The 24,689-nt window shown below is 38.6% G+C and overlaps 1 protein-coding gene across 2 annotated transcripts in view; it reads left to right on the top strand.

Annotated features, from left to right (window-relative positions):
• The window catches only part of ctnna1 (catenin (cadherin-associated protein), alpha 1), an 82,572-nt gene that overhangs the window by 5,272 nt on the left and 52,611 nt on the right, over positions 1-24,689 (top strand). For both annotated transcript variants that reach the window (XM_030395840.1, XM_030395841.1), the window contains exons 4-7: positions 5,279-5,445; positions 6,163-6,282; positions 7,962-8,231; positions 12,424-12,627. In XM_030395840.1, coding sequence (XP_030251700.1) covers positions 5,279-5,445; positions 6,163-6,282; positions 7,962-8,231; positions 12,424-12,627 — 761 coding nt within the window. The remainder of the gene's footprint in view (positions 1-5,278; positions 5,446-6,162; positions 6,283-7,961; positions 8,232-12,423; positions 12,628-24,689) is intronic.

Raw genomic sequence — 24,689 nt, 5'->3', positions numbered from 1 at the left:
CTATCATGTGCACAAACTGCTTTAGCTCTCTGTGAGATTTCTGTTGGACAGGTTTGACAGTGCAACTTCTGTCTTGTTTTTTTCCAGATTGCTTTGCTGAATTTGTCAATTAATTTCAAAATGCCCATTTGTAAATGGTATGAGAACAAATGGCTGATTTATTGTTCAACCAAAAATTAATTGACATTCATTGAGGTAATATCCTATCAAGTGTTTCACATTGAAATCTTATTGTCTCAATGTGAGTTTTTTCATCAAATCACTGTTATTGGAAACAGCATTCTTTCTTTTGACAACTGATCTGTTTTAGAGCTATAAGTTGATTAAATTACTTGAGGTTCAAGCTTTAAAAATGTGTATTTGACAAGGGAAATTTTACAAACTGCTGTGCCATAAGGGTTTTCTTTTTTCATATCTAATAGATGATATGATCAATGATGCTGCTGACAGTCACCACAGCCTCTGACCAATTTTATAGCTGTGTTTTTCATTTTGTTTGGCTGACAAACTAGATATGCTTCATTGTTACTGAAGGGCACTGTCTACACTGGTCCAGAAACAAAGCTCTCTCTAAGCTCTGTGTCTGTTGTCTTTAAACTTGAGCATTGTATATGTATATTGATTTTATATTAGACAGTAAACACATTGGCAGCGAAATGCAGCAGCGGCTGATGCGCTGTACAGTCTACACTGCTATGTAGAGATGTTAAAGGAGTCATCACCCGGAAATCGCAATTTCTCTTGTTAAAACATACATATTGGTGTTGGACCTCAGTTGAAACTTGCCTGAAAAGCTGGACTTTGAAATTGGCTCAGTTTTTTCGCTTTGGCTCTTTTTCCGAACAGGAATAGCGCACAAGGGTGCGCATTCCTAAAGCACGAGATTTTGACTCTGCTCCTGTGGTGAAGTTACCAAAGGAGGCTACTTGCATAGCTAACTGCTAACTCCTAACTGTTGATAAATTAGCAATTATCATATTGAGGTGCTTGTATCTAACTACAGGCAAGGTGAGTAGACACTCACTCGAAATGGAAAAAAAAGAATTTGCCATTCAGAGACATCCTACTGTAAACGTGTCTCTTCCACCGTCTCTGCCTCTTCACTCTCCTGTTCGGTTCCGACTCCGGCTTGTACATAAATGCCTGAATTCCGTAAGGTTCGTCATTTAGTGTGTGCGCCATGACAGGGGGCTGTTTATGTTTTGGAGTCTGTGTGCATGCAGGCTTAGCCCCCCATTCCGGCTCTGACCCTCCTGCGGCCAATCAACGCGCGCCTCATTACTTATTAATACAATGCACATCCGGACCAGTCAAAACCTCGTGCGTAATCGCGCGTGAGAAAGTCGCGGTATGAAAAAAGTGTCAGAACAAGCTCTATGTTTGATTTAAAAAAAAAAAAAAATCGAAAAAGTTTTAAGAATTGATCCAAAGCGATCCAAGGGGGACTGGATACGTAAAAAAACAGGTGATGACTCTTTTAAGTCTATCTTGTCTTTAGTGGCCTGCAACAACCGGGCCACCTTTCATTCACTGAAATAGCGTACCATTTTTTCAGCAGTACTGTTCAGGGGTTGCGTTCATTGACGAGCTAAAATAAAAAAAAAACATAAACGAGGAATTAGAATGGCATCATGATAATATACCAAAAAATTATGTATTGCATATATTGAGCTGAAAGTACTAGCAGGCATGTATGAATCAGGAACTGACAAAGATGTGTCTATTAGCACAGCCAGCTGAGCTCTCCCCAATTGTCAGTTTACTTTCTCCAAGTAGGACAGTCTGTTGATGTTATTTGTTATTGTTATTGTTGCTTGTTATTTATGTTTCATTTACGAAGTCGAGACTGTCATCTAAACACACGATTTGGACCCTAATTTTAAAAACGGATGTGGCAAATGATGGCGTTCAGTTAGATTAAAGGGATATTCTGGTGTAAATTTAATCCATGGCCTAACACACCGTTAAACTGTGTTAGACTCCCTCTCGAGAGATCAAGTTAGCAGACCGCTAATTTACGGAGTTTTATCAACCTCAGAAACGACCGCACGACAACAATACACTGCATTAAATGGATCCAACTATAAACCGCCACCAAATAGCCACAAATAATGCTCAGAACAGCACCAGACTTTAGCAACAGTACAAATAGGGTCTCAACACATAGTCTGGGGCATTAAAACTCCACTAGCTTAGCTGGATTTCTACTGAAAAGCTGACAAAATTTACCACTCTTCTGCAGCAGCTTCCTGTTGACGGGAAGTCCCGACGAGTTGATTACCGAGTGCAGTAGAGTTCCGCGGCTCATGGATGAAAATTTATGATTATGACTCCATGGAAAAGCAATCAAAGTTCATATGTGTCTTATCTGCCAGTTTATAACAGTTATTATCGAGAGCGGACACGGAAAAGAACGGAATTGAGCATTTCTAACCGCACTCGGTAATCGTCGCGTTGGGACTTCCCCGACCCGGAAGCTGATGGAGGAGAGTTGAAATCTGTTTTTAGCTTCACAATAGAAATCCAGCTAAGCTAGCGGAGGTTAGATGCCCCGGACTATGTGCTGAGACCCTATTTGTACTGTTGCTGAAGTTTGGTGCTGTTCTGAGCATTATTTGTGGCTTTTTGGTAGCGGTTTATAGTTGGATCCATTTACTGCAGTGTATTGTTGTCGTGCGGTCGTTTCTGAGGATGCTAAAGCTACGTTAGCTAGCGCTTTGCAAACTTTATCTCTCGAGGGGGGGTCCTACTCGGTGTCACTGTGTGTTAGAACATGGATTAAACTTACACCGGAATATCCCTTTAAGTCTTATTCGTAAGTGGCAAGTGAGGGGATTGCTTCAAACATAGATGAACAAAACTTATAGATTCTGCAAATTAGACCTGCTTGAGTTTAAACTGTTTAAACTTTAGTGAAAATATGTAGTTTTTCTGAGTTGCATGACTCAATTAATTAAAACAGACAGGACCAGAAATGAGAGGGTCTGGAAGAAGATGACAGAAATCAGAGTTCCTGATCATTTTGGAATTTGGCCTGACTGAGCTATCACACATAGTCCCCCTTTGTTCTCACAGTAAACATCAGTTTGGGAGCTTGTCCATTGACTGTGTGTGACCAGAAGACACAGAATTCAGTCCAGTGGTCAAAGCTAAAGAGTCATTTAACTTAGTATCTAAATAAAGCTAGCTTGTTATCTTGGAATGGATGATCACTGACACTTTGACTTAGAACAAACAAACTAAAACACTCCATGACACTCAGCTCTCAATCTCTACCACTCACATATCCATTATTAGGGCTGGGTATTGTTAAGAACCTCACGATTCGATTTGATTTTGATTCTTTAGGTCTCAATTCGATTCAATATCGATTCGATTCAATATTGACTTAAATGCTTCGATATCGATTCAGTAATAAGTAGTAATAAACAAATCATTCATTAGAGTACCTGTTGATAATTTTTTAATTAAAAAAGTCATCTTAAATTATAAATCTTTACTCTAGTAAGTTCTAGTTCGAATTGAAATGTAAACAAAGGTACTCGATGTGTTTAGTTATAAAATAGTGCGACCATAGTTAAGCTGAGAAAGTGCCATTGTTTCTGGGACTGCATGGTACATTTTTGTCTGACATAAACATAGACATGACCGCCGTCCCTCCGCCTTCCGGCTAGACACGAGGGGGTAAACGTTGACACTGACCCCCCTCTCCCCGGAGGAGAGTGCTACTCGCGGGCACACGGTGCAGCGGCCAGGGTGAGACCGGCTGCACTGGGAGTTTACTGTCTCTGAAAGAGCGGTGTGTCAAACATCGGCTACCCGTCTCCGCAGCGCCGACGGTGTTTCCGCGGCGCATCACCCTCCGACCCTCAAGCGAGGTCGCGGGCGAGACGCTTCCAGCTGCTGGAGGCGGGGGCCGAGAGGTCGTTGCTTGCATGAATCGATTCAGAGGATTTTATGAATCGATATTGAATTGGGAAAAAATATATTGTAATGCATTGATGAATCGATATTTTTACCCACCCCTATCCATTATGTAAGATTCAGTTGATAATGTGATCCATTTTTCCTTGTTGCCTCGTAAAAAACTATATAATTACATTGTGTTACTTCCCTACTTATAATCTATTGTCGTCTTTGAAAGCATTCATAATTGCCTAAAGTGCTTTCCCTGTTCTGTTTTCTGGTGGCTGGAGTCAATCCCAGTACATGCTTGAGAAGTATCCCCTCTATCATAGCCGATCTTTTTTAGCAGTGTTGCCAAAAGAATAGAGGTGCTCTTTATATACACAGTTGTCCTAGAGAAAGTATTTAGCAAGATGGTTACAACTGATGAGCGCACACAGAGGTTACGCCATTGCTGCAAGATATTTTTCATGTTGGTGCTTGTCATCCATTTTAGCTTCAGTCTAGCTGTAACACATCACACAAAAGTGGACAAGATAACTACTTGTCTTTCTGTTGGCTTTTGATCTCCAAAGCAGACATAGCCATTATAGAGCATTTTTTAGAGTTTGAATTTTGCTGTCCCTCCACTGAAGTAAACTATATACGGATTTACTGTCTTGTTCATAATGTGAGCCCACAAAGTCCATTTGTGTGCCCAGTCAACTGTGCAGGCCCATCCAATGTAGGACAAAGCATGGTGCTGGACAAACCAGACAGTAAGCCCTTTGTCGTGGCTTTGACCTCTTTCTTTTAGAGGGCTGTGTGTGCATGTCTGTGTGCAAGCTGACATTATTACTGGACACTGAAGAGGTGTGTGTGTCTTTGTCACTCTGTGTGACACGTGCTGACCCAGAGCAAGAAGGGAAAATGCGTCAGACTGTCTCATCTCTCCGGCACACTCCTTTTTGTCTCAAATGAAGACTTTCAACACAATTAACTTGGACTGACTGCTCTCAGACATTTGCTGTCAGCTCCTGCAGACTAATACTACTACAACCACTTCTAATAGAAACTCACATGAAGAATTTAATCAGATTTAATGGCTTACAAAGGAAGGCAGTTTGTTGCATTTAAAATTTTTTTTTGATATTTGACCTGATGCATAGATATTTCCATATCACAACCTGTTGGTAAGTCATTTTTGGAAGTAATTAAAATGTGAACAGCTTGATAGTAGATGGGGAAAACATCTTTCCTGGTCACAGACAACCAGGGTTTAAGTACTCAATTCAGGACTAGGAAAGCTTGTTCATAGTGGTTCAAAACAGTTGGGCTTTCAGGTTAAACCTTGGACTTAGGGCAGATGTTTTCTTTTGTCACACATTCTCAGGTGACTCGATGCGGCAGGCTTCCGGAGAATTTGCAGAAGACCCCTGCTCATCTGTGAAGAGGGGCAATATGGTCCGTGCCGCCAGAGCCCTCCTGTCAGCAGTCACACATCTGTTGGTGCTGGCAGACATGTCTGATGTCTACAAACTTCTGCTGCAGCTCAAATTGGTAAGATGGTTACAATCTTCAGCATATTACACATTACAATCTTAATTAGCACTTCAGAAAATGTAATTGTTTCACTTAATACAAAAAAGCCATACATAAAGCCATGTGTCTGTGTTAAAAAAATATAACTTATATCATATAGACATAAAGTTGAGCTCCATTATATCTATATGAGTTTTATTTGCACATACTACAAGCTGATACTGTTGATGATCACATTACAGTATTGATATGATTAAAGCATATGCTTGGATTAGCGGTCCAGTAGTGGCGATTCAGTAGTACAAGTTTGTATTAGTTGTTTAATAATGTCTGGAGAGATCTGTGCTAATGTATTTCTGGATCAAGACTTACTTGTAAGTTGAAGACACACTTTATGCCTGTGTGGGTGTAAATAGTATTAGTGCTTCTTTTGGACCAAGGGCAGGGATGATATCAGTAACTTTTGTATCGAAACAAAAAAGGCTCCTTGGTTGGTCTATTTCATTTTCATTCCAAACTAATATAATTTGAGATGATTTGACATTTCCATCTGTTGAAGCTTAAGATGACACCCTATCGGCTAATTAAAATAACATTTTCCTTGATTGGCTTGATTTGATGGCAGTTTTGAAAATTACACTGGAATCCCAGTGATATTTGAATTTCTTAACTTGCAGTAAGAAATTGTTCTTTTTTGCTTAGTGTTATCAAATTGTTTCTCTTTATTTGGCTCAGGTGGAGGACAATCTGGTGAAAGTGCGTAATGCAGGAACAGAGCAGGACCTTGGGATCCAATATAAGGCCTTGAAACCAGAGGTAGACAAGCTGAACATAATGGCTGCCAAGAGACAACAGGTAATATCCATTTGGCAGCAAAGGTCAGATTGTGGGAGCAAAGGAGTCTGGTGGATTGAATTGGGTTGGGAGGTTATCAAGTATCTGAATAGGTATTTGTCTTCTTGTTGCTCATGACAAAACTTGCTCTACAATCCACATGGCAAATGGTGAGTAAAACAATGGTAGGGAGTAAGCAAGAAGTGTGTCTCATGCTTTCGCTGGATGATTAGATGCAGTAAGCATGAACAATCTTGTTATTACCAATTGCAGTGAATTGGGCTTGAAATGCAAGAAAGAGCATAACAGCCTGACTCTAAATGTGACCAAAATCAATTTCTTTGTCTTGAGAAATGGCACATTGTTTCTTTCACACTTATAGTGTAAGTGGTAGTCAACAGTGAAGTGCATTTCATGATGCATTTTCTAAATGAAACAACTTCCTAATGTTCTTGGTACAGGTCCAGGAGATGCACACACCTGCTAATTAGTGGAAATGAAGATAGCTTTGTGAATGGCATTTTTATTTTGAGATTATATGCCTTTTTCCCAACCCCCATTTCTCAAGATTGTCATCAAACTAAACCATAATGGAAGTGGTATACATTTCAGTGATGTTTTGAGGCTTGTCTTCGTGCAAGTCTAAAGTATTCATCATCATAAACTTAAATAAAGTCTATGGCGTTCTGGCATTTCTCTGTGCTTTGGATACTATATACACCATAAAAAAACATTTAGTTTAAAGTTTTCATTTCATCAATTATTTGATTTCCAACTTTCAGTACTGGACATAGAGTATCCTAAGATTATCTACCAATTTACTTAGTGCCATATCCTAAGCAACTGGACTTGTATCAGTTGCCTACCATATAACACGTAGAATTACCATGACCTGGATGACTGAGTACCTTCATCAGCACGTCTACCAATATACAAACTATCCAGGCACTGATGAAGAGTAAGTAAGATAGCAAATGTAATAAGGTTTTTCCAGTTGTTATGTCACACTGGGATAATGAATTATGAAATTACATTCTGTCAAAAGCTTTATGCTTTTCAAGCACTTAAATGTAAATCCACCATAAAGACTAGACAGTTCTTGTTCTCTAATGTGCAACCTTTTTAAGTGGGAAACTTGCCAAAATAATCACTGATGATTTTGTGAAGAAATGACTTCTACTTGTAATTGCACTTTTTAATGGATAGCAAAATGTGTTTAACCAAAATGAATGCAGGAAGTAATGGGGCTTAAAGGCTTTTTTTTTGTTTGTTGTGTCTCAAGCAGTAGTGGGGAGAAAGCCCTGGGAGCCTGCCATTTGGAGGGGAGGCTTTAATTTTGAGTATGCAAGCTGTTTTTTTATGCCATAGATCTATGCCAGCGATCACTATCTCTTCTCCTCCCTCCTATGAAGATGTAATTGCAATATAATGCTGAGGTCTGAATAGCAGCGCATTAAATTGCAAAGGCATATTGTAATGGCCTGATTATGACTGTGTTGTGTTACCGCGGGGGACAGAAATAAATCTGGGTCATCCAGAACAAACTCTGTCACACTTGGTGTCTCCATAAGTGTATGACAGGCCCATTTTGAATCTGAAGTACATTACCACTCACCCCCTGTTAGTATTCCATCTCATGCTTTAACCCTTTTGTTTCTTTTGAACCTCTTTCTGTGTTGCTTTTTATCTCATTCTGCTAGGAGCTAAAGGATGTCCACCACAAGGACCAAATGGCTGCTGCTCGCGGGGTGCTACAGAGGAACATCCCGATGCTGTACACAGCATCCCGTGCCTGCCTACAGCACCCTGACGTGGCAGCCTACAAGGCTAACCGTGACCTGATCTACAAGCAGCTACAGCATGCAGTCTCTGGCATCTCCAATGCAGCCCAGGCCACTGCCACCGAGGACTCAGCACTCAGTCAGCCAGCAGGAGGTGGAGAGCTTGCCTATGCCCTCAACAATTTTGATGTAAGTCAGTAAATAGTTTACACATCACAATCCACTGGCCTTTTGTCATGTTTCCAGCTAGACATCATCATCAACAGTAAGGCCCTTTTTTTAAAAGGTATAATACAATTGCCTTTTTCAGGAAGGTTATAGGTAGGTCAGCTTTTCAGTTTATTGTAATAACCTAACTGAATCATAAAATGACCAAAGCCCTTCAAGGGCTTTGCGTTGAGGTAGAAATTAGGCCAGGATATGAGGACAAATTGGGACACGGCTTTGGGGTACACTTGAGTATGTTCTTGAGTCACTACTACTTAATTCCTTCTATCACTAGGTCAAATGAAGGAGATTTACACAACTTCAGCTTGCAGAAAGACACATACATTAAGCTGTACTTAAAAATGCATCTAGAAAGTGACTGAAGGAGTTTGCATAAGTAAAGGTTAAACCAGTCTCTGCTGGTAACTTATGAACTTTGCAGTAGTTGCAAGGTTATTGGTTCTGTACAGCTCAAGTATATGTTATTTATCATAATTAGAAAAGATGAATTGATGCTTCGGGAAGAGACAAGTACATGTATGGGATGGTCATTATGTTCCAATCATAAGAATACATTTTGGCATGGAGCAAAGGGAGGAACCCTAATGTACTAAAATCACTTTGCGTGTTGCAGTGTAGTTCCCCGTATTCGTGCTTAAAAACTTTATATCTCAGGAAATCTGTTGAAGTTATCCTGTATTCACTCAAACTTTATCCAGCGTCTTCCAAAAATCCTCAGATGAACTAGTTAAAAAAAAAAAAAAGTTTTGTTTGAATAATTAAATCTATTTTGCTATTTTCCATGCTCTGAAAATCTCATTGTTCATATTGCTTTTATGGAGTTGAACTACATTCAGTATCCACCTCAAAAAATAGATTTTCATGTCCTATTCAAAAAAGATATTGACTAATAACAAAAGATCTATATGAAACGTGACATACGCGTCATCATAATGTTGACATGAAACAACTTTGAGATAACAGCTGGATAAAACATTGAGCTAATCATTCTAATGCTGCCTGGTGTGATAAATGCAAAGATGATTACCTAGGTGTATTTCTCACTGCCACTGACTTCCATCAGACTTGCGAAATACCCTTGTTATTTACAGGAGATTTGTTCATGTTCTAAAACATTGAACAGATCCAGTGACAAATGAAATCTCTAACCTTAGACACATCACTCTGATCTTGTGTTGATCTGTTATTTAGTCATTTAACAGTGTGTAACTTGGTGTGTTGCTCCTGTAGTGAAATTATTTCCCCATGTGATTCATGCAGCCTGCATTCTCATGTTTTACATGCCCATGGCCAAGCGAAACACTGTTTAATTACTCTTGGCCTTTGGCAGGCATCTTAAGGGTGGTTGTTGCAAACCAAGGTGTTTCTGTTGATGGAGCATGGGGCGCAAGTGTTTGTATGATATTAGAGAAGAAGACCAACACCTGTTTAGTAAATAGATGTTTAAAATAATTACTCAATGATAGGACCTTAAGGGGATGTTGAGTGTCACACATATAATTTGCAAATAAGTACATGTGTAATTCCTCTGCAGACATGGGCAACATGACTCCTGTCATGTCTCTAGCAATGCTGCTCGTGAAGTGAGAAAATAAGCAGTCACCAAATATATTGGACAATTTAGAATAAACTTTTAAAGATGTAATCGTTAAGAATTTGAGGTCAGTGAATGACGTGTGGGTGACCTGTTGATACCACCAAAACATTGCTATCTCTCTTGATAATCATCTATCAGGCCCTCACTGCAGTAAAATTCAAGTTATGTCTGTTTCAGGGTTTTTTGTGAAACTCGCGCACTGTCAAGAATTGTGAGCTTTTGGCCCTTAAATGCTGTTTGTTGCGTTGCCTGACTTCATTGTAGAGGTTTCCTAGGGTTATTTTCCATTACCAGTGTCTCATGACTAGAAGATTCCCTGCTGCAGGTTCTGGGTCTATGTGGTTTGTTAATGTATTATTTTATACATGCATCTTAAATTTGTACAGATTGTTCTTTTTCTTGTCTTGCCTCTGTCTTAAAAGTTTTTTAGCCTGTGATTTAAAAAAAAAAAAAGTTCATATTAACCTTTATTTAACTAGGTAATCTCTTAATACATTATCTCTTGCCAAAATTGGGTATCGTGTAGTTACACGCTTCAGTTTCATGCTAATATGCGTTGCCTTGTTTCCGTCATCTAAAATTCTTAGCCCCACCTTTGGATAATACATTTGAGTCACTAGCTCTTAGCAGGCCGAATGAAAAATTTACTGAAGCTGAGCCTTTTAAGTAGCAAATGTAGTACTTAGGCATTACTCTTAAAGCATCTTTCATCAAGGAAGCATTGCTTTCCAAAGTCGTCTTAGTGCATGTTATACAAAAACTGCTTTCAACAAATTTGTATTAAGGGCAATAGTAGGCTGATGATTAGAGAAAAGGGTATTTTGTGCACTAGATATCTAAAGGGATTTACCTGTTTCAAGGGATAAAATACAGATTTAGAAGTTTTATGTTAAGGAATGGACTGGAGGCTTAACTGCTCAGGTCCGTAGCAACAGTGATTATTTCCAGGTAGTAAAGACGCTTCTGCCCCCCAAAAACGATATACTGGCCTGACGCCCAACTTGAAATGCAAGGCAAAATTAGCAAATGAGTCAACCCCCCAATTCTCTCTCTCTCTCTCTTTCTCTCTCTATTTCATCCTCTGTGTCTCTCTCATGTGCCTGTTGCCATGGAAATATGACACGCAAGCAGAGGAGGTCAGATGAGACGGAATGGAGGGGGCTGAAGGTGGCTGTGATAGAAGGCGGGCTGCCTAATAAACCACGATCCTAACAGCTGAATTGTTGAATATTTTGTAGCAACAAGGCATCTGAGGAAGCACAGAGTTCGTTTGTCACTGGGGAAGTTGGCTTTCTTTGTTTAATTGCCACAAATGTCATCGTGATACCTTACCCCTCTACAGTGCTTCTCTAGAATGTCAACTAGTTGCCTCTCTCAGCAGGCTTGGCCCTGTGAAATCCAACGTTTTAAACGTCATCCAGCAGATATAAAAGAGAGGGATGTGGATTACTGTAGCACTGCTGCGACTTAAGTGAAAGGTAGCAAAATCAAATCCTTTCACAAAAGGGATTATATATATATATGTACAATTACATATTTATAGACTCATCTGTTGTCTGAAATGGATCTTGTAGTCTCCACTGCAGAAAGGGTATGACTTCTTTGCATTGTTGAGTCATTCATTTGGATCTCAGAGGAACTTTTCTTTTGCTGTGTTTATACTATTGTAGATGATTTGGACTGCATTTGTGACTTATTTTCTCTGGTCAGGTTACTGAAAAAGTGCCTTTGTGAAGTTGTATTCATCTTCAGTAAGTCAAAGAACTGTGTATCTTAAGAGCATAGTCTCAAAGAGGATAAGGAAAAATGTCCTCCCCAGTGCAAACTTAAATGGATTGTCCATGGCTAAAGTTTTAAAACTGGACAGACGAATAAAACATTTCCCCTTTCTGTCTGTGACTTATGAAAACAGGACAGTCCCAAGTCCAATTTGGAAAAGCCAGTCATGTCTTTTGCAAAAGCCAATCAGATTGTTTTTCCCCTTGAGTAGGTACACTGTGCAAGGCATAGCTTTATAACAGAGTAATCTTGGAAGCCTAAAGCACTTTTCAGAGCTGCATTATTCATGCTTTTTTAACTAGGCTAGAACTTTTAATTAGTTATAATACATGTTGCCTAGGTTAGGAATTGTTGTGAATTGTTAGAGCACCATTTCCGTTTGACCTTTTTCCAAGACAAATTTGAGAGTCAAGTCTATTACCTTTACACTTTTTATATTCGTTTACCATACATTATTTCACTGGTCTCCGCATTATTTACTAGTCAAGAGGGGCGCACAACTCTTTGTAAAATCCTTTTCATTTTTCTTTAAGATGTGGTCACTGATAATGTTAATGGAACTAGACCAAGTGATTATCTTTTGGGTTATCTACTCTAAGAAGACAGCTTAGCACATTTTTCCCTTTAGGTTTTCCAGCCAGCCTGTCAGTCTATCAACCCTCCCCTTGTCTGCTGAACTTCTCTCTTTGGCCTTGGAGAGGAAGAGATCAGTGTAACACGATGATTTCCAGCATTTTTTCTCCCTGTGTAATTTCCCTTCTGACCCTTTCCTTACAGAAACAAATCATCGTGGACCCCCTGGCGTTTAGTGAAGAGCGCTTCCGTCCATCCCTGGAGGAGCGCCTTGAAAGCATCATCAGTGGTGCTGCCCTCATGGCCGACTCTTCTTGCACGCGTGATGACCGCAGGGAGCGTATTGTGGCTGAATGCAATTCTGTGCGCCAGGCTCTTCAGGACCTTCTATCTGAATATATGGGCAATGTAAGTGTTTTACCCCTTCATTTCCTTTGTTTTGCCACCACACCACATCTTGCTCTTTACAGATACATGTTTTTAATCTACCTTTGCCTTTGCAGGACAGTTTGACACCAGATTTCATAATGCATACATAATTAAAAAAACTAAATAGACATAAAAAACCTAAACATTTAATTATTTTTATTTCCTGTTTTCAGCATTGCTATACCTAGTAACCACGCCTTAACATTTACATCAATGGTGGCACTGATAATCTTATTTATTTAGATGAAGTTCACTTCTTTAACAAATACTCATACTACCTAAACAAAGCCCCGTGGTTAGATTTTCATCTAACTAATTACCTTGCTGTTTGACATTTTGTTTTGTGAAACTATTGTACCCAGCCTGCCCCTAACAAGTTCTACCTATCAGTAGTTTCTGGCGTAAGATTGTAAGGTTAGGGCCATAGATGGGTTAGACTCTGCAAAGCCCAGCTATGGCCTTGGGGTTCACACACAGCAGAATGAAGGATACAGTCTGCTTTGAAGGCTGAATCCCTGCTCTAAAATTCCCCTGGGAAAAATTGTAAAACAGATTAAGATGTGTGCATTGGTCTTATGTTGTCCCTTGACTGGTATACTCTGTGACATATGGTCTTTTTGATTGGCTTACTCCAGTTAAAGACACAAACGTCAAGCTGTTGTAGTAAAATACCTGTTTTATTTTTAAGAGCAATATGAAAATGTAACTAATAGTTGTCAGAGCGTAAAACCAATTATCTCTTGATCTTTACAATCCAGATGTGATAGTCTCACAATCGCATAGTCGTTAGTGCTGGAAAGACCTTCATACCAAAAATCGATTCATAACCTCATAATCACCAGTCAGATCGAATCATGACACCCTGAGTATGTGTCCATGTTCTTGGCCAGATCCCAAAATCTGATTGCAGTCAGATTGTTTTATTTTCCCGGCCTACATGTAAATCTAGGGTTGGCCTTGGTAATGAACTTGAAGCTGTTAATTGCCAAACCAGCCAGAAGAATAACTTCTTCTCTTAAGCAGTATAGTTACGACAATAACAGTTAAGCTAGTGTTGGTAGACAACTATCTTTAGTGTAACACAAGCACAAAAAGGAACTGTGGATCTAAACTATTAACCAGGCAAAAGCTGAATCTTCTTCTTGGTTCTAACTTGTGCAGCTCTCTCACCTACACAGTTCATTCAGTGGTTGAACTGATGAGGGATCAGATAACACTGCAATCACAATACAAACACTACAGCAGCTCAGTGTGCCTTGTATTTGATCGTATGTGTGAAAAGTGCTGGAGCTGTTTGTCCTTGTTCAATAATGAGACATAACAATGGCTATTTTCTGTGCAATTGTAGGCTAGTTTTAGCTGCCATTATTACAATCACTGAGAGAACATGTATGTAGAGAGAAAATCAGACAGTGAGTGGATGTTTCCACAGACTTCTTACTGACATAGTTACTCTGTGGGAGGATAAAAGATAATGCGTGTGTGTGTGCATGTGCGTGTGTGTGTGCATGTGCGTGTGTGTAAGAGAGACTGACACATTTCCACCTGTTCAACATCTAGCATAGATGTCTCAGTACCTCAAGTTTCAATCTGTTTTAAGTGCTTACAGTTACACTTGGCTTTTTTGAGATCGGATGGTTATCCAATCCTCCCAAGACATATTAAATGAATAGGTGTAAATGTGGTCAGTGTGATTTCTGGGAAACATGGATGGTCTATTCTAATACTTTAAGCCAAATATAAGATGGTATGTCATTGAGATCATTATCACTTTTCAGATCACTGTAACCCAGTTCCAATCATTTCCAGCCACTCTAGTGAAGCTAGTGTTTTTTTCATCTATGTCTGTCTGTGGACAGAATGTGTCTCTGCAACAATGTCACAACTGTGCAAGATAAGTCATGAAACTTTACAGGTGTATCTTAGATAAAAAGGAAGGCTGAGTTTCATTATGGCTGTAGTCTTGCGTAATAATGTAGTTATAACTTCTGAGTAATTATGGGTCATAACATGAACATGTTGACCTTTGTTTGTCTGGTGTGATCCCATCACAGGATGATCCTGGATGAACCTGGCTTCATCCTTAGGTGTTTCATTTCCAAAGCATTCATCCAAAGAAATCAAAAGTTTGGTAGTTCACTTCACTTTGCCTCATTTAGTTTGATTTAATTTAATTTCATCTAGATTCTAGTGCTTAAGAGAACTGTTTTCTTCAAGTGATATATCTACAATAATTACTGTTTTAAGGATGAGTGAATTATCTGGATGTATTATTCTCATATCTTTTCAAAAATACATTCAGTATTACCTAACCATAGCAAACAAAAAAGCAATAGCAACAATTAGCTGTTTTGTTGTGATTAATTGTGAAATCTCTCATGTGCATATTGAGTCATAAACTTTTAACCACCACAAGTAAAAGCACTATTGAATTAATTCACTATGTGACTTTGTATTTACTGTAAAAAGTATTTCAGCCCTTCAGCTGTTATAATTTTCTTTTACATCTTGTTCCCCATCAGATTTGTATTTTCTCTGTTTGGTAACAGCTCTGTTTAACCAACTCCCAAATGTTCTCTCTGTAACAGCAGAATTTCAGAGTGAGTTTGTCACCAACAGTAATTTCATTGTTGTAGTAATGCATTGTTTATTACTAACTGAGCTTGAACTTTATCTGTTTTATGCTCTTCTTGCTGGGCTTTGATGGCAAAATCATGAACTGTACCACTTTACCATTCCATTTGTGAAGTGTTTCAGTGGTCGTGTGGCTGTATCAGATGTCTGGTCAGGCAAAGTGTGACAGTGTTAAAGATTTTTACCCAAATCTATACACGCAGCAGTAATGCAACATGATCACATCTTTACAGTGCAGATGCAGCAAATACATTTCCTATTTGTCCAAGAAAGAACTACAAGCTTAAAGGTTGCTGCTGACTTCTGCGCCTGGTTAACTAGCTTTCTACCTATGATAATAACCTCACGGAGCTTAGGTGACCTGACATCATCCAAATACAATATTTTAGGCCAGTGTAGGACTTGCACATCTGTTGCATGGCTGCGGAGCCAGGACATTTACTAAGGCAGAGAATTGGGCAATGTGCTAAGCCTGCGTGCTTTTATAAGTTGACCAATGAGTCGTATCTCTGCATCCCAAAGTAATCTTTGTCGCCTTAGCTGTTGGTCTAACTCTGCATGCATTGTCACTGAAATCACTAGATCATTGGAACATGTTTGGCAGAAATTATAGCTGCTTAAGTTGGAGCTGACAATAGGTTTGATATGATAGTGCCTAATTTACAAAACCTCTTTGTTAGTGTGTTTAAATATATTTTCACTGAACACTGACAAACAAAATGATGAACAGTCAGACGTTACCTAAGCTTGCATGTCATTTTCTCTCAATACTGTCCTCTCCATGCTCAGACATTACAGCCTCTGTTTGCTCTCATTGCTCATCCAGAACACTGCCAGTTTATTTTAAGGTTAGGTCGTTCATGCAGCATTTCATGTTTGCTTCAAAACAAGTTTTCTACTTCAGTGGACACCTCAGTGCCATTCATGTAGCCCTGTATGACTTGAGAACTTGAGTTTACAAGGAAAACATCTCATCAGCACAGTGAGGATGAGACATGACATTTGGCTACTCATTTGACCAGATGTATGAAATCGATGAGAAGTATAATATGTCATTGTCCTTCTTGTGCATTTGATAGCCTAGTATAGCCTTTAGTGATATAGCCGGAGTCTTGATCCGGAGCCTTAAGCCAGTGGTCAACGATGTGACAGGTAGCCTGACTGTGTCCGAGATTAAACTTGATGGACTAAACAAACCTCATATTGGCTTGATGAGGATGTGTGTGCCTTCTTTCTAAGGTAGAACTGAAGATGTGTGATGAAATATGCAATTCATGCAGGAAGGATAATAAGCCAGTTGAGCAGACTATGCACTATAGGCTGATTCTCAACAGTGATTTTGCTTGTTGAATACACTGCATGTGATTAATGGCCATATTCTGGTGACTTGTTGTTCTGATTGAAGATGGGGCATTGCAAGTCCTTAAACAGTGCATTGTCTTACAGCATATCAGTTTAAACTCACAGCTGAGGCTGTTGGATGGGCTCCTAACTCATTCACTTTCGCTCCCCCATCCGTTCTGCTTCTTCATTCCCTCTAGCTAAGTAGTGTTTATCCCCCTTCTCAATTTTCTGCCTTTCCTTCAGACTCTATGACAAAAATTGTGTTGGGCATCCTTACCACACCGTGTTTTTGAGGAAGAAATTTCAAGGATTTAAACGGCCACTTTGTTTAAACTCATGTGTTCAACATATTTGTGTGGATAATTAGGCTTAAAGCAAGTTACATTTTTCTGAAAAGATCAAATTAAATTAGTTGTCATGGAAGAATTAAGGCTATTATCAACACAATGATCAGACGAGGCTACTGCTCTAAATGGAGAGAGAACCATAGACAAAGTTAAGAACAGAAGATGCATGTTAAGAAATGCTTTCATTATTTATTTTATTGAATTATGTGTTGATGTGTTTTTACTAGGCATATTACAAATGCTCCAACCCTTATATCGGTATGCAAGTGATCCATCGAGGAATACGCAGATCTGTAGGCATGTTAAGTATGACATAGATTGTTAGTAGAAGTACTTTTGAGTCTGCTCTGAAAGAAATGTCTTCATGAGTAGAAATAATCAAAGCAATTAAAACAGGCTAAAAAAACTCAATTTCAATCTGTAACCTTGTTCAGTTTTGTTTCAAAGATAATGTGATATGGTGTTTATTTAACATACTTTTTTTTTAAACAATGACTTTTATTCTTATTTATGTCATCTTTTGAGCTGCAAAACTGTGTTTTAATTAATTTCCCAGCAACAAATTTACTGCATTGTCAGTACAGTCAGTATAGCTGTTTAAGCAGAGGTGGCATCTATTAGTTGGTATAAAAACCAATAAATGCCTTTTAATGTATACCTCAAGCAAGTGTTATAAGATGGCAATTCATATCCATGTGTGTCACTGCTAACGACACCACTGGGTGGACAGTAAATACATTTTTTTGAACATTATTGTAGTCACTTTCACAAGAGCCGCTACAACTTTCATACGGCACATTGAATGGAGAAGCAGCAGCATCCTTGGGACAAGCTGTTATCGAGTAAAGGAAGGCTGACTTTGAGGTTTGGGAAACATAAATGTAGCAAATGTCTAAGTATGCAGAGTACAATATGTTGTATGTTGTATTGTCTATTCCTGTTGTGCAAATTGAGCACAGTGTAATGATGATCATTGAACAAGACTAGAGCTTGTCTACTCAGCCAGTGAAGGGAAAAGGCGAGTGGGGGATATGTTGCCCCAGCACTGCCACATAGTGTGACCTCAATTATTCCATATTGTCATGACAGTTTGGCATGGTGCGTGTCGAGTGTAACTGTTTCTGCCACTTTTTATTAATAATGCATCTCTAGGTCCCAGCATCTGTCAGGGTTTTGTTTCACATAAGCGAGTGATGCTAGGTTGCTTTGACATGTTAAGCTACTGACATTTAAATTCCTTCAACTTGAAGTGATACATTATCATTTGGACCTGCATGAAAAGGACATGACTGGCCACTGCAGCGGGACTCCTGTCTCTCTCTTCATGTGTCTTTCCACGTATTTAATATAGTCTTACCACTTTTTGCTCTTTAGCATTTCTCTTACACTTTCTCCCTGCTGAATCATCTTTTCCATTTTCTCCATCTTGCAATGCCTCTCCACCCATTTTTGTTCCCTTTCTCTCAGCAGCTCACTCGTTCCCTGACTCTCGCTGTCGTTTTGCCTTGAGCATCTTCAGTGAGTGGCAGAATTTCACTTTATTCCTGTTCCTCTGCCATAGTTGTCTTTCATTTTAAGTACATTTTAGGTGGATCCTGGGCCATCTACCATGTCTACCTTACACTTGTATGAGCTACTGCATCGGTAACATAAAATTATGATCGGTTTCTAGTTAATCACAACTGCACATGAAGTTAACTCTAATAGGGATAGAAATAGGCATTTCACTGAGTTTTTATTAATTCTGGGAATTTTTTTATAAAATGTTAGGTATGATGCCATGTCCAGAGGACTAGAATATTGTGTATGTTCAGGGCAAGGGAACTAACAATGTTATAAATCAGTGCTTTTTTTAATTAATAAATTTGACATAGGGAAAGAAGGTTCAAAGAGGCAAGACCAGTGTGAAAAGCAGTTCAGTTTATCTAGTTGTAATCTCATCTAAATGCATAATTAAAACAAATTACACTCCATACAATGTAACAGGGATAAGATTTAGTGTCCCCAAGGCTTTAGTATATTTACAACCTCCATAAAACACTGCTCTGTTAGTAGCAGCCTGTCAGGCAACGTTTCCCAGACCTGGCCCTTGATCTTTCGCTGGTGAATTCGAGTCTTTTTGATCAGCTTTGCTGGCAGGTAAATGAGATGCATCCTTTCAATTATAAAGGATAAAGAATCCCCAGCCCCTCAAATGGACATTTTGTGATGCTTCGACTAAAGTCTAACTTACTATTTTTGGGAGTTGCATGGGTGAATAAACTTAACCCATGGGAAACATGCTTTCTGTTTTCATACGCTTGGCTGAGGATTTTGGTACTGGATGATTTCATGGGCAAATATGGCAACCTTTGTCTCTACAATTTAATACACATGTATTTATTCAGATTAATAATTAATTGTTTGTCTTATGTTTTCTTCCGCTGTTGTTCAGTCTCAGTTGTAGAATGTGTTGTCTCCATGAAAAGCTGCTGAACTGAGTTCAGCATGCATAAGTATGCAGTTTACCTTCCACATTTGCTTTGTTTTGGACCTAGGGATTACTTAATTCAACCAAATAACCTTTTTTGTGCACGCATGGCAGCTGTAATGCTGCAGACACTCTAATTTATCTTGCATTCTTGTTTGGGTTGCAATGCTCTTAAGGAGTGAGGAAAAGTAGTCCACCAGGATTACTACTTATCTTTTCTAGCGTCACCACAAGAGTTCAGTTAAGTATTGTGCAACATTTTTCAAATAAATTCACAACATTAAATTATGGAATTATATACTTCTAGAAATAAACACACATGGTTCATCCCTTTAACTGGCCTCTGGTATTTAGATTGTTTGAATAACATTAATATATTTTTTAGCTATAGAAGGGGATGCTTGGTGATATATTTTCTTTGGAAAACATAAAGCCCCAAACATCAGAAATCCCAATGCCTGATCGTCATATGTCATACTTGTTCATGTTTTTTTAATTTTAATATATCCAGCACCCATTGAGAATCAATTCAAATCGGTTTAGGGTGAGCAGTATGTAATTTGATGTTTTCTGACATTTTGTTTTAATTGACTCAATAAAGCCTGATGACACAGGGGTTTAAAGAATTTACTAACATTGCATACATTTGCATTTATGCTTACAAAGCACATGCAGACTTTTTAGAATGTTTAGTGCCTTTAGAGGCTTATTTCAAAAACACCTCAGTTGTGTCTGTTCTTGAACTCTGCCCTACACTCTGCCCCTCTCTTCCTAAATAACACTAAGCAGATATCTTTTGATTTGATGAGATACCCTTAGCGGCAAAAATGACATATTGTGCATTTAAACAGTAAACAGGGCTGAGAGGAAACTCAGAAACGAGTGATAATCCTGTTTGTTTTGTTCATGCAAGTAGTCATACGAATCATTGTTAATATAAAACTCTTAATTATTGTCACTTTGAATAGAAAGAGATGAAGTGTTCTTCTTTCCACTTTCTTAGGAGAATTGTAATACATTAATTATGAATTTGACAATTCAAATAAAATCATCAAAAGCCTTTATATTAGGGCTGGGACGACATTAATAATTTGCGTCAACGCGTCGTCCAAAACAGGAAGTAGTAGTACCTGCGGAGGTTGAGAATAGCCCCTCTCACACAGAGATGCTGCATTAACGCCACAGCGGCGGTTCGTCAATTCTCCGTCGTTGGTCATTCACACAGAGCGAAGCACTGCTAGATTACAGACGAACCGCCATGTAATTCACACAGAAAGCTGCGCTGACGCAGGGGGTGACGTCGGGGTGTTTCCCAGGTGTTCCCTCTGTCAATCTAAACCTGCGGATCGTTTATAATGTGTAGTGATAACATAACCCGGCCCCCTAAACATCCTGGAAGGTGAAAGAGCTAAGTTTTTCACGCTAAATTACATTATTACATAATCGCCATCAGTAAACAGTAATCTTTTGTTTGGTCATGTTGCGTTAAATTAATCGTTAGATTAGTCGACTAATCGAAAAAATAAACGCTAGATTAATCATTTAAAAAATATTCGTTTGGGACAGCTCTACTTTATATGCTGGATACTATTACATCTTTTGTCTTATTTTTCCCCCCACAAAGTCTGACAAGCAATTGCCCTCTAGCCAGTTCCACAGGCAGCAGAACCAACCTTATTTAGAATGACAAGAAAATAAGAATTAATATCTGTTATTTGGTGGTGTGTTTAGCCAGATAATCACATTGGCTTGAAGGTGAGGTAGACTGAATTAAAGTGAATTGAGCTGGGATGAATTTGTCCCAGTTGGAGCCAGACTCCAGCTATGTATGTTCTAAAATGCTCACACGCAATCACACTTCACTAAAGCAAGTCCCTTTGTTTTCATCAGACATGCCACCGGCACCTTGGCACCAGGAAATTGCTGTTCATAACTCTAATTAAAGGACAAAGGACAAGGGAAATGCTTTACCTTATTATAGTAAGCAAGCAAATAATTTCATAGAAACCGATTTTAAAAGATATGCACATTTTCCTGCTTTTTATGAATGTGTTAAACACGTACTTAACATGTTCAGTATTTATTTGTCATAGCATTTCAGTATTCATTCATTTACGCTGACATTGACTCTCACATTCACATTTACCGGCACTAGGTGTTTCCTGTTGACTTGATCTGAATGTCTTTGAACTTTGTTAGAACCCAAACACCAACATGAGAACATTCAGGCTCAACACAGAAGTGCTATCTGGACCCAAACAATGGGCTTTATCCATGCCCCTACTCTTATTGATACTCCTTATCAGTTCAGTTCTTCATCAATACTCTTGTTGTTTCTATGTCATTACAAAATAATAAAATAAATAATGTATCAATTTAAAAACAGAATAAAATCAAAAATATTTTCAAGAGCAACGTTTACAACAACAAAATCACTATAAACATAATGATATTTCACTGGCAACAAACTTAAAATCTCAATAAAATAATTGATAAGAACACTAACATCAGTCAGTATTGGTTCTCCTCCCTCTGATGATGTGATTCCCTACCTGCAGGTACCACGAGTATAAGGGAGGAGGGGCTGGTCTGTGTCAGCCAGTAGCTAAGTTTACAAGAATTTGCTATTACGAAATAGTTAATTTAAACAACAAAGACACCTTCATCCTCCCTTTAGTTTGGCTGTAATCGAATGAATAGAATGTATTAGCTGAGCTAACATTCTGTGCTTCTGTTAAACTTGGTAGTGGATGAGAGACTGCATATTTAACCTGGAAAGGGTAATTATTGCACTTAAAGTAACAAGCTTTGTTGTCATCAAGTAAACTTGAGAGTCGACACCACTGAGTTCACTGACATCACCCCTCTGGTTTACTGACTTCTCTCTGTGTATGTGGAGTAGCTCAGCTGAGGAGAGGCAGTGATGATATCATTATAATGTTACTTAATGTAACAACAGATGTTGGCCTATGTATTTCAATCAAAGGATATGAGAAAAATGGAAACATTAGTGCGTGTGTGTGTCTGAATATCTACCGGCAGTCAGCACTTGAATGGTCTTCATTTCGCACCTGCATCCAGGGGAAAAGGCATGTTAAATGATCTCTCTCATTATTTTATTAATCTTAATCGGATCATTCAAATGAAGATGGAGGAGCTGTCTGACCTGTTCCATAAAACAGGTGTTTTCAGAATTTTATAGTGCTTCAGTAAATGGCGTAACACATTCTGCGCCACTTTCCAATAACTTAAGAGAATTGCTGTTTGATTTGGAGGCAGCAATGCAGGACTTGCCATCAGGAGTGCCTATTTGTACATATTTGTCGGCTTTCTAACTACAGCCAATGCCTTCAGTGTTCAGTCTTTAAGGGTGATTGCAAAGCTGTGCTACAATTGGCTCATTAGCTTTTGCTTTCAAATGTTTATGCTCAGATGTTTCTAAGCTTAATACTTACTATCCTGTGTTTTGTCGCAGTAATCTTGAAAGCTGTGTGTCATTATGTTGCTTTGAGAGGCTGATGTCTGCAATTGCCACTACATCTACTCCGTAAAGATCAGCAGGAATGTTTAATCTTGTCCACAGACACTGAAAGGACTTTTGGTTCGCTCATCTCTCTGTTGTTTTCACTTGGATCCCTGAATGTATGGTTGAGCAATTACAAATATTCAGCAATAATTAGCAATATTGGGAAGATATTTTCTGATGAGAAAGTATGTTTTCGATTTATTATAGACCTCATAATGATAACGTAAAGCATACATGGCCTTTGAGTCCTTGAACACTGCAGACTAGTGAAGCCATACTGTCAGACTCATCAGTTTAGTACCTCCCCCACCTGGGTACACTCAGCAGGTTAATTACTGATGCTTGTTTTCTGTGAGCCTCATCAAACAAGAGAAGTTAAAATAGAGGAGTTCTTACAGTCAGATGTCAGCCCATATTCCTTAGAATGTTTACACCTTCAAAACTCCAAACTGACATACAGTCAGTTGCCCTCAGATATTTTATTGAGGGTTGTTATTTTGAAAAGTAGATAAAATTTGGATCAGAAATGTGTTTTGGTCCCCAGTGTGATCAGTCATAAATTAGTAAGAATCTGTCTGTACCAAAGCCTGATCTAATATTATTCCCACATTATATATCTACACAGTCTACAATCAAATTCACAAAGCCATTGTGTCCCCACAGTTTCTTAATCTTACCACTTGGCTATAGAAGTGGTGCAGTGATTGTAGATAGCACCACCAACACTGGGGATGTGTTCAGAACTACAGCATCCCCCTCATCACCCAAACCCACACTTCAATAAGCATGATTCTGCTTGCTTTACTTCAAACCTCTTCACACTGCTCTGTTATTGTGGAATAGAAACTCTGATAGTCTCCGTTAAGCATTTTTGTTAAAAACGAGTCAAAACAAAAACAGAATTTACTCTGATGTACATTGAACCCAGATTTTAACCCATTTTAAAAAGTTTGTCACTTAGTGTCTCACATGGTTTTAGTAAATTAGTATGGAAAGACTGTCTGGTGAGTCCCATAGGTCTGACTTGTGATGGTTTAAAACCTGCTTTTGGTCTCCTTTTCATGACATAACTATGATATGTGTTTTTTAAAAATATGTCTCCTAAAAATATCTGTTGGAAGAGTTACTTTGACTCAGCAGATGACATGTGGGCATTCGTGTCATTAGGCTTATGTGTCTATTTAAAGATTAGATAAAGACATTTGTAGGATTATATTTAATAGTCAGTTAAACAAGTGAAGAAACATGTATAATTGACCAGTGTGAATGTCTACTGGTTGCTTTGTCTAAGATCTTCCAGTCAGTATTATTCTTCAATACTTTGTCCCAGATCCTATAAGGAGGAAATATAGATTTTTATTCTAAGTGTTGATCTTGTGTCGATCTATATAAAAAGTCAGTATACTCTATACTCTATAGTCCTAAAACGTTTGCTTTATCTTCTCATGTGTGAGAATTTAACACATTTCTCCATTTAAATATCATAATGACATAATGACTTGGAGTTTAAGTTGCTTCTGAAAGTAATTTGTTAGTATTTTCTGACACTTGAAAAATATAATTGAGACTGTAATTGATAATTAAAACACTCAATAGTTGTAGCCTTCCAATGAGGGTTCTTAGGCCCACTTCTTGCATATACAATGCAGTATACATTACAGTAGACAGCATAGATTTGTATGCATCATCCGTTATTCTGTTAGATGCCCAGTCAGAATTG

This window comes from Sparus aurata, chromosome 18, assembly GCF_900880675.1.
Source record: "Sparus aurata chromosome 18, fSpaAur1.1, whole genome shotgun sequence".
Classification (NCBI taxonomy): domain Eukaryota; kingdom Metazoa; phylum Chordata; class Actinopteri; order Spariformes; family Sparidae; genus Sparus; species Sparus aurata.
The sequence above is the reverse complement of the archived record's forward strand: the minus strand, read 5'-3'. Positions and strand labels throughout refer to the sequence as shown.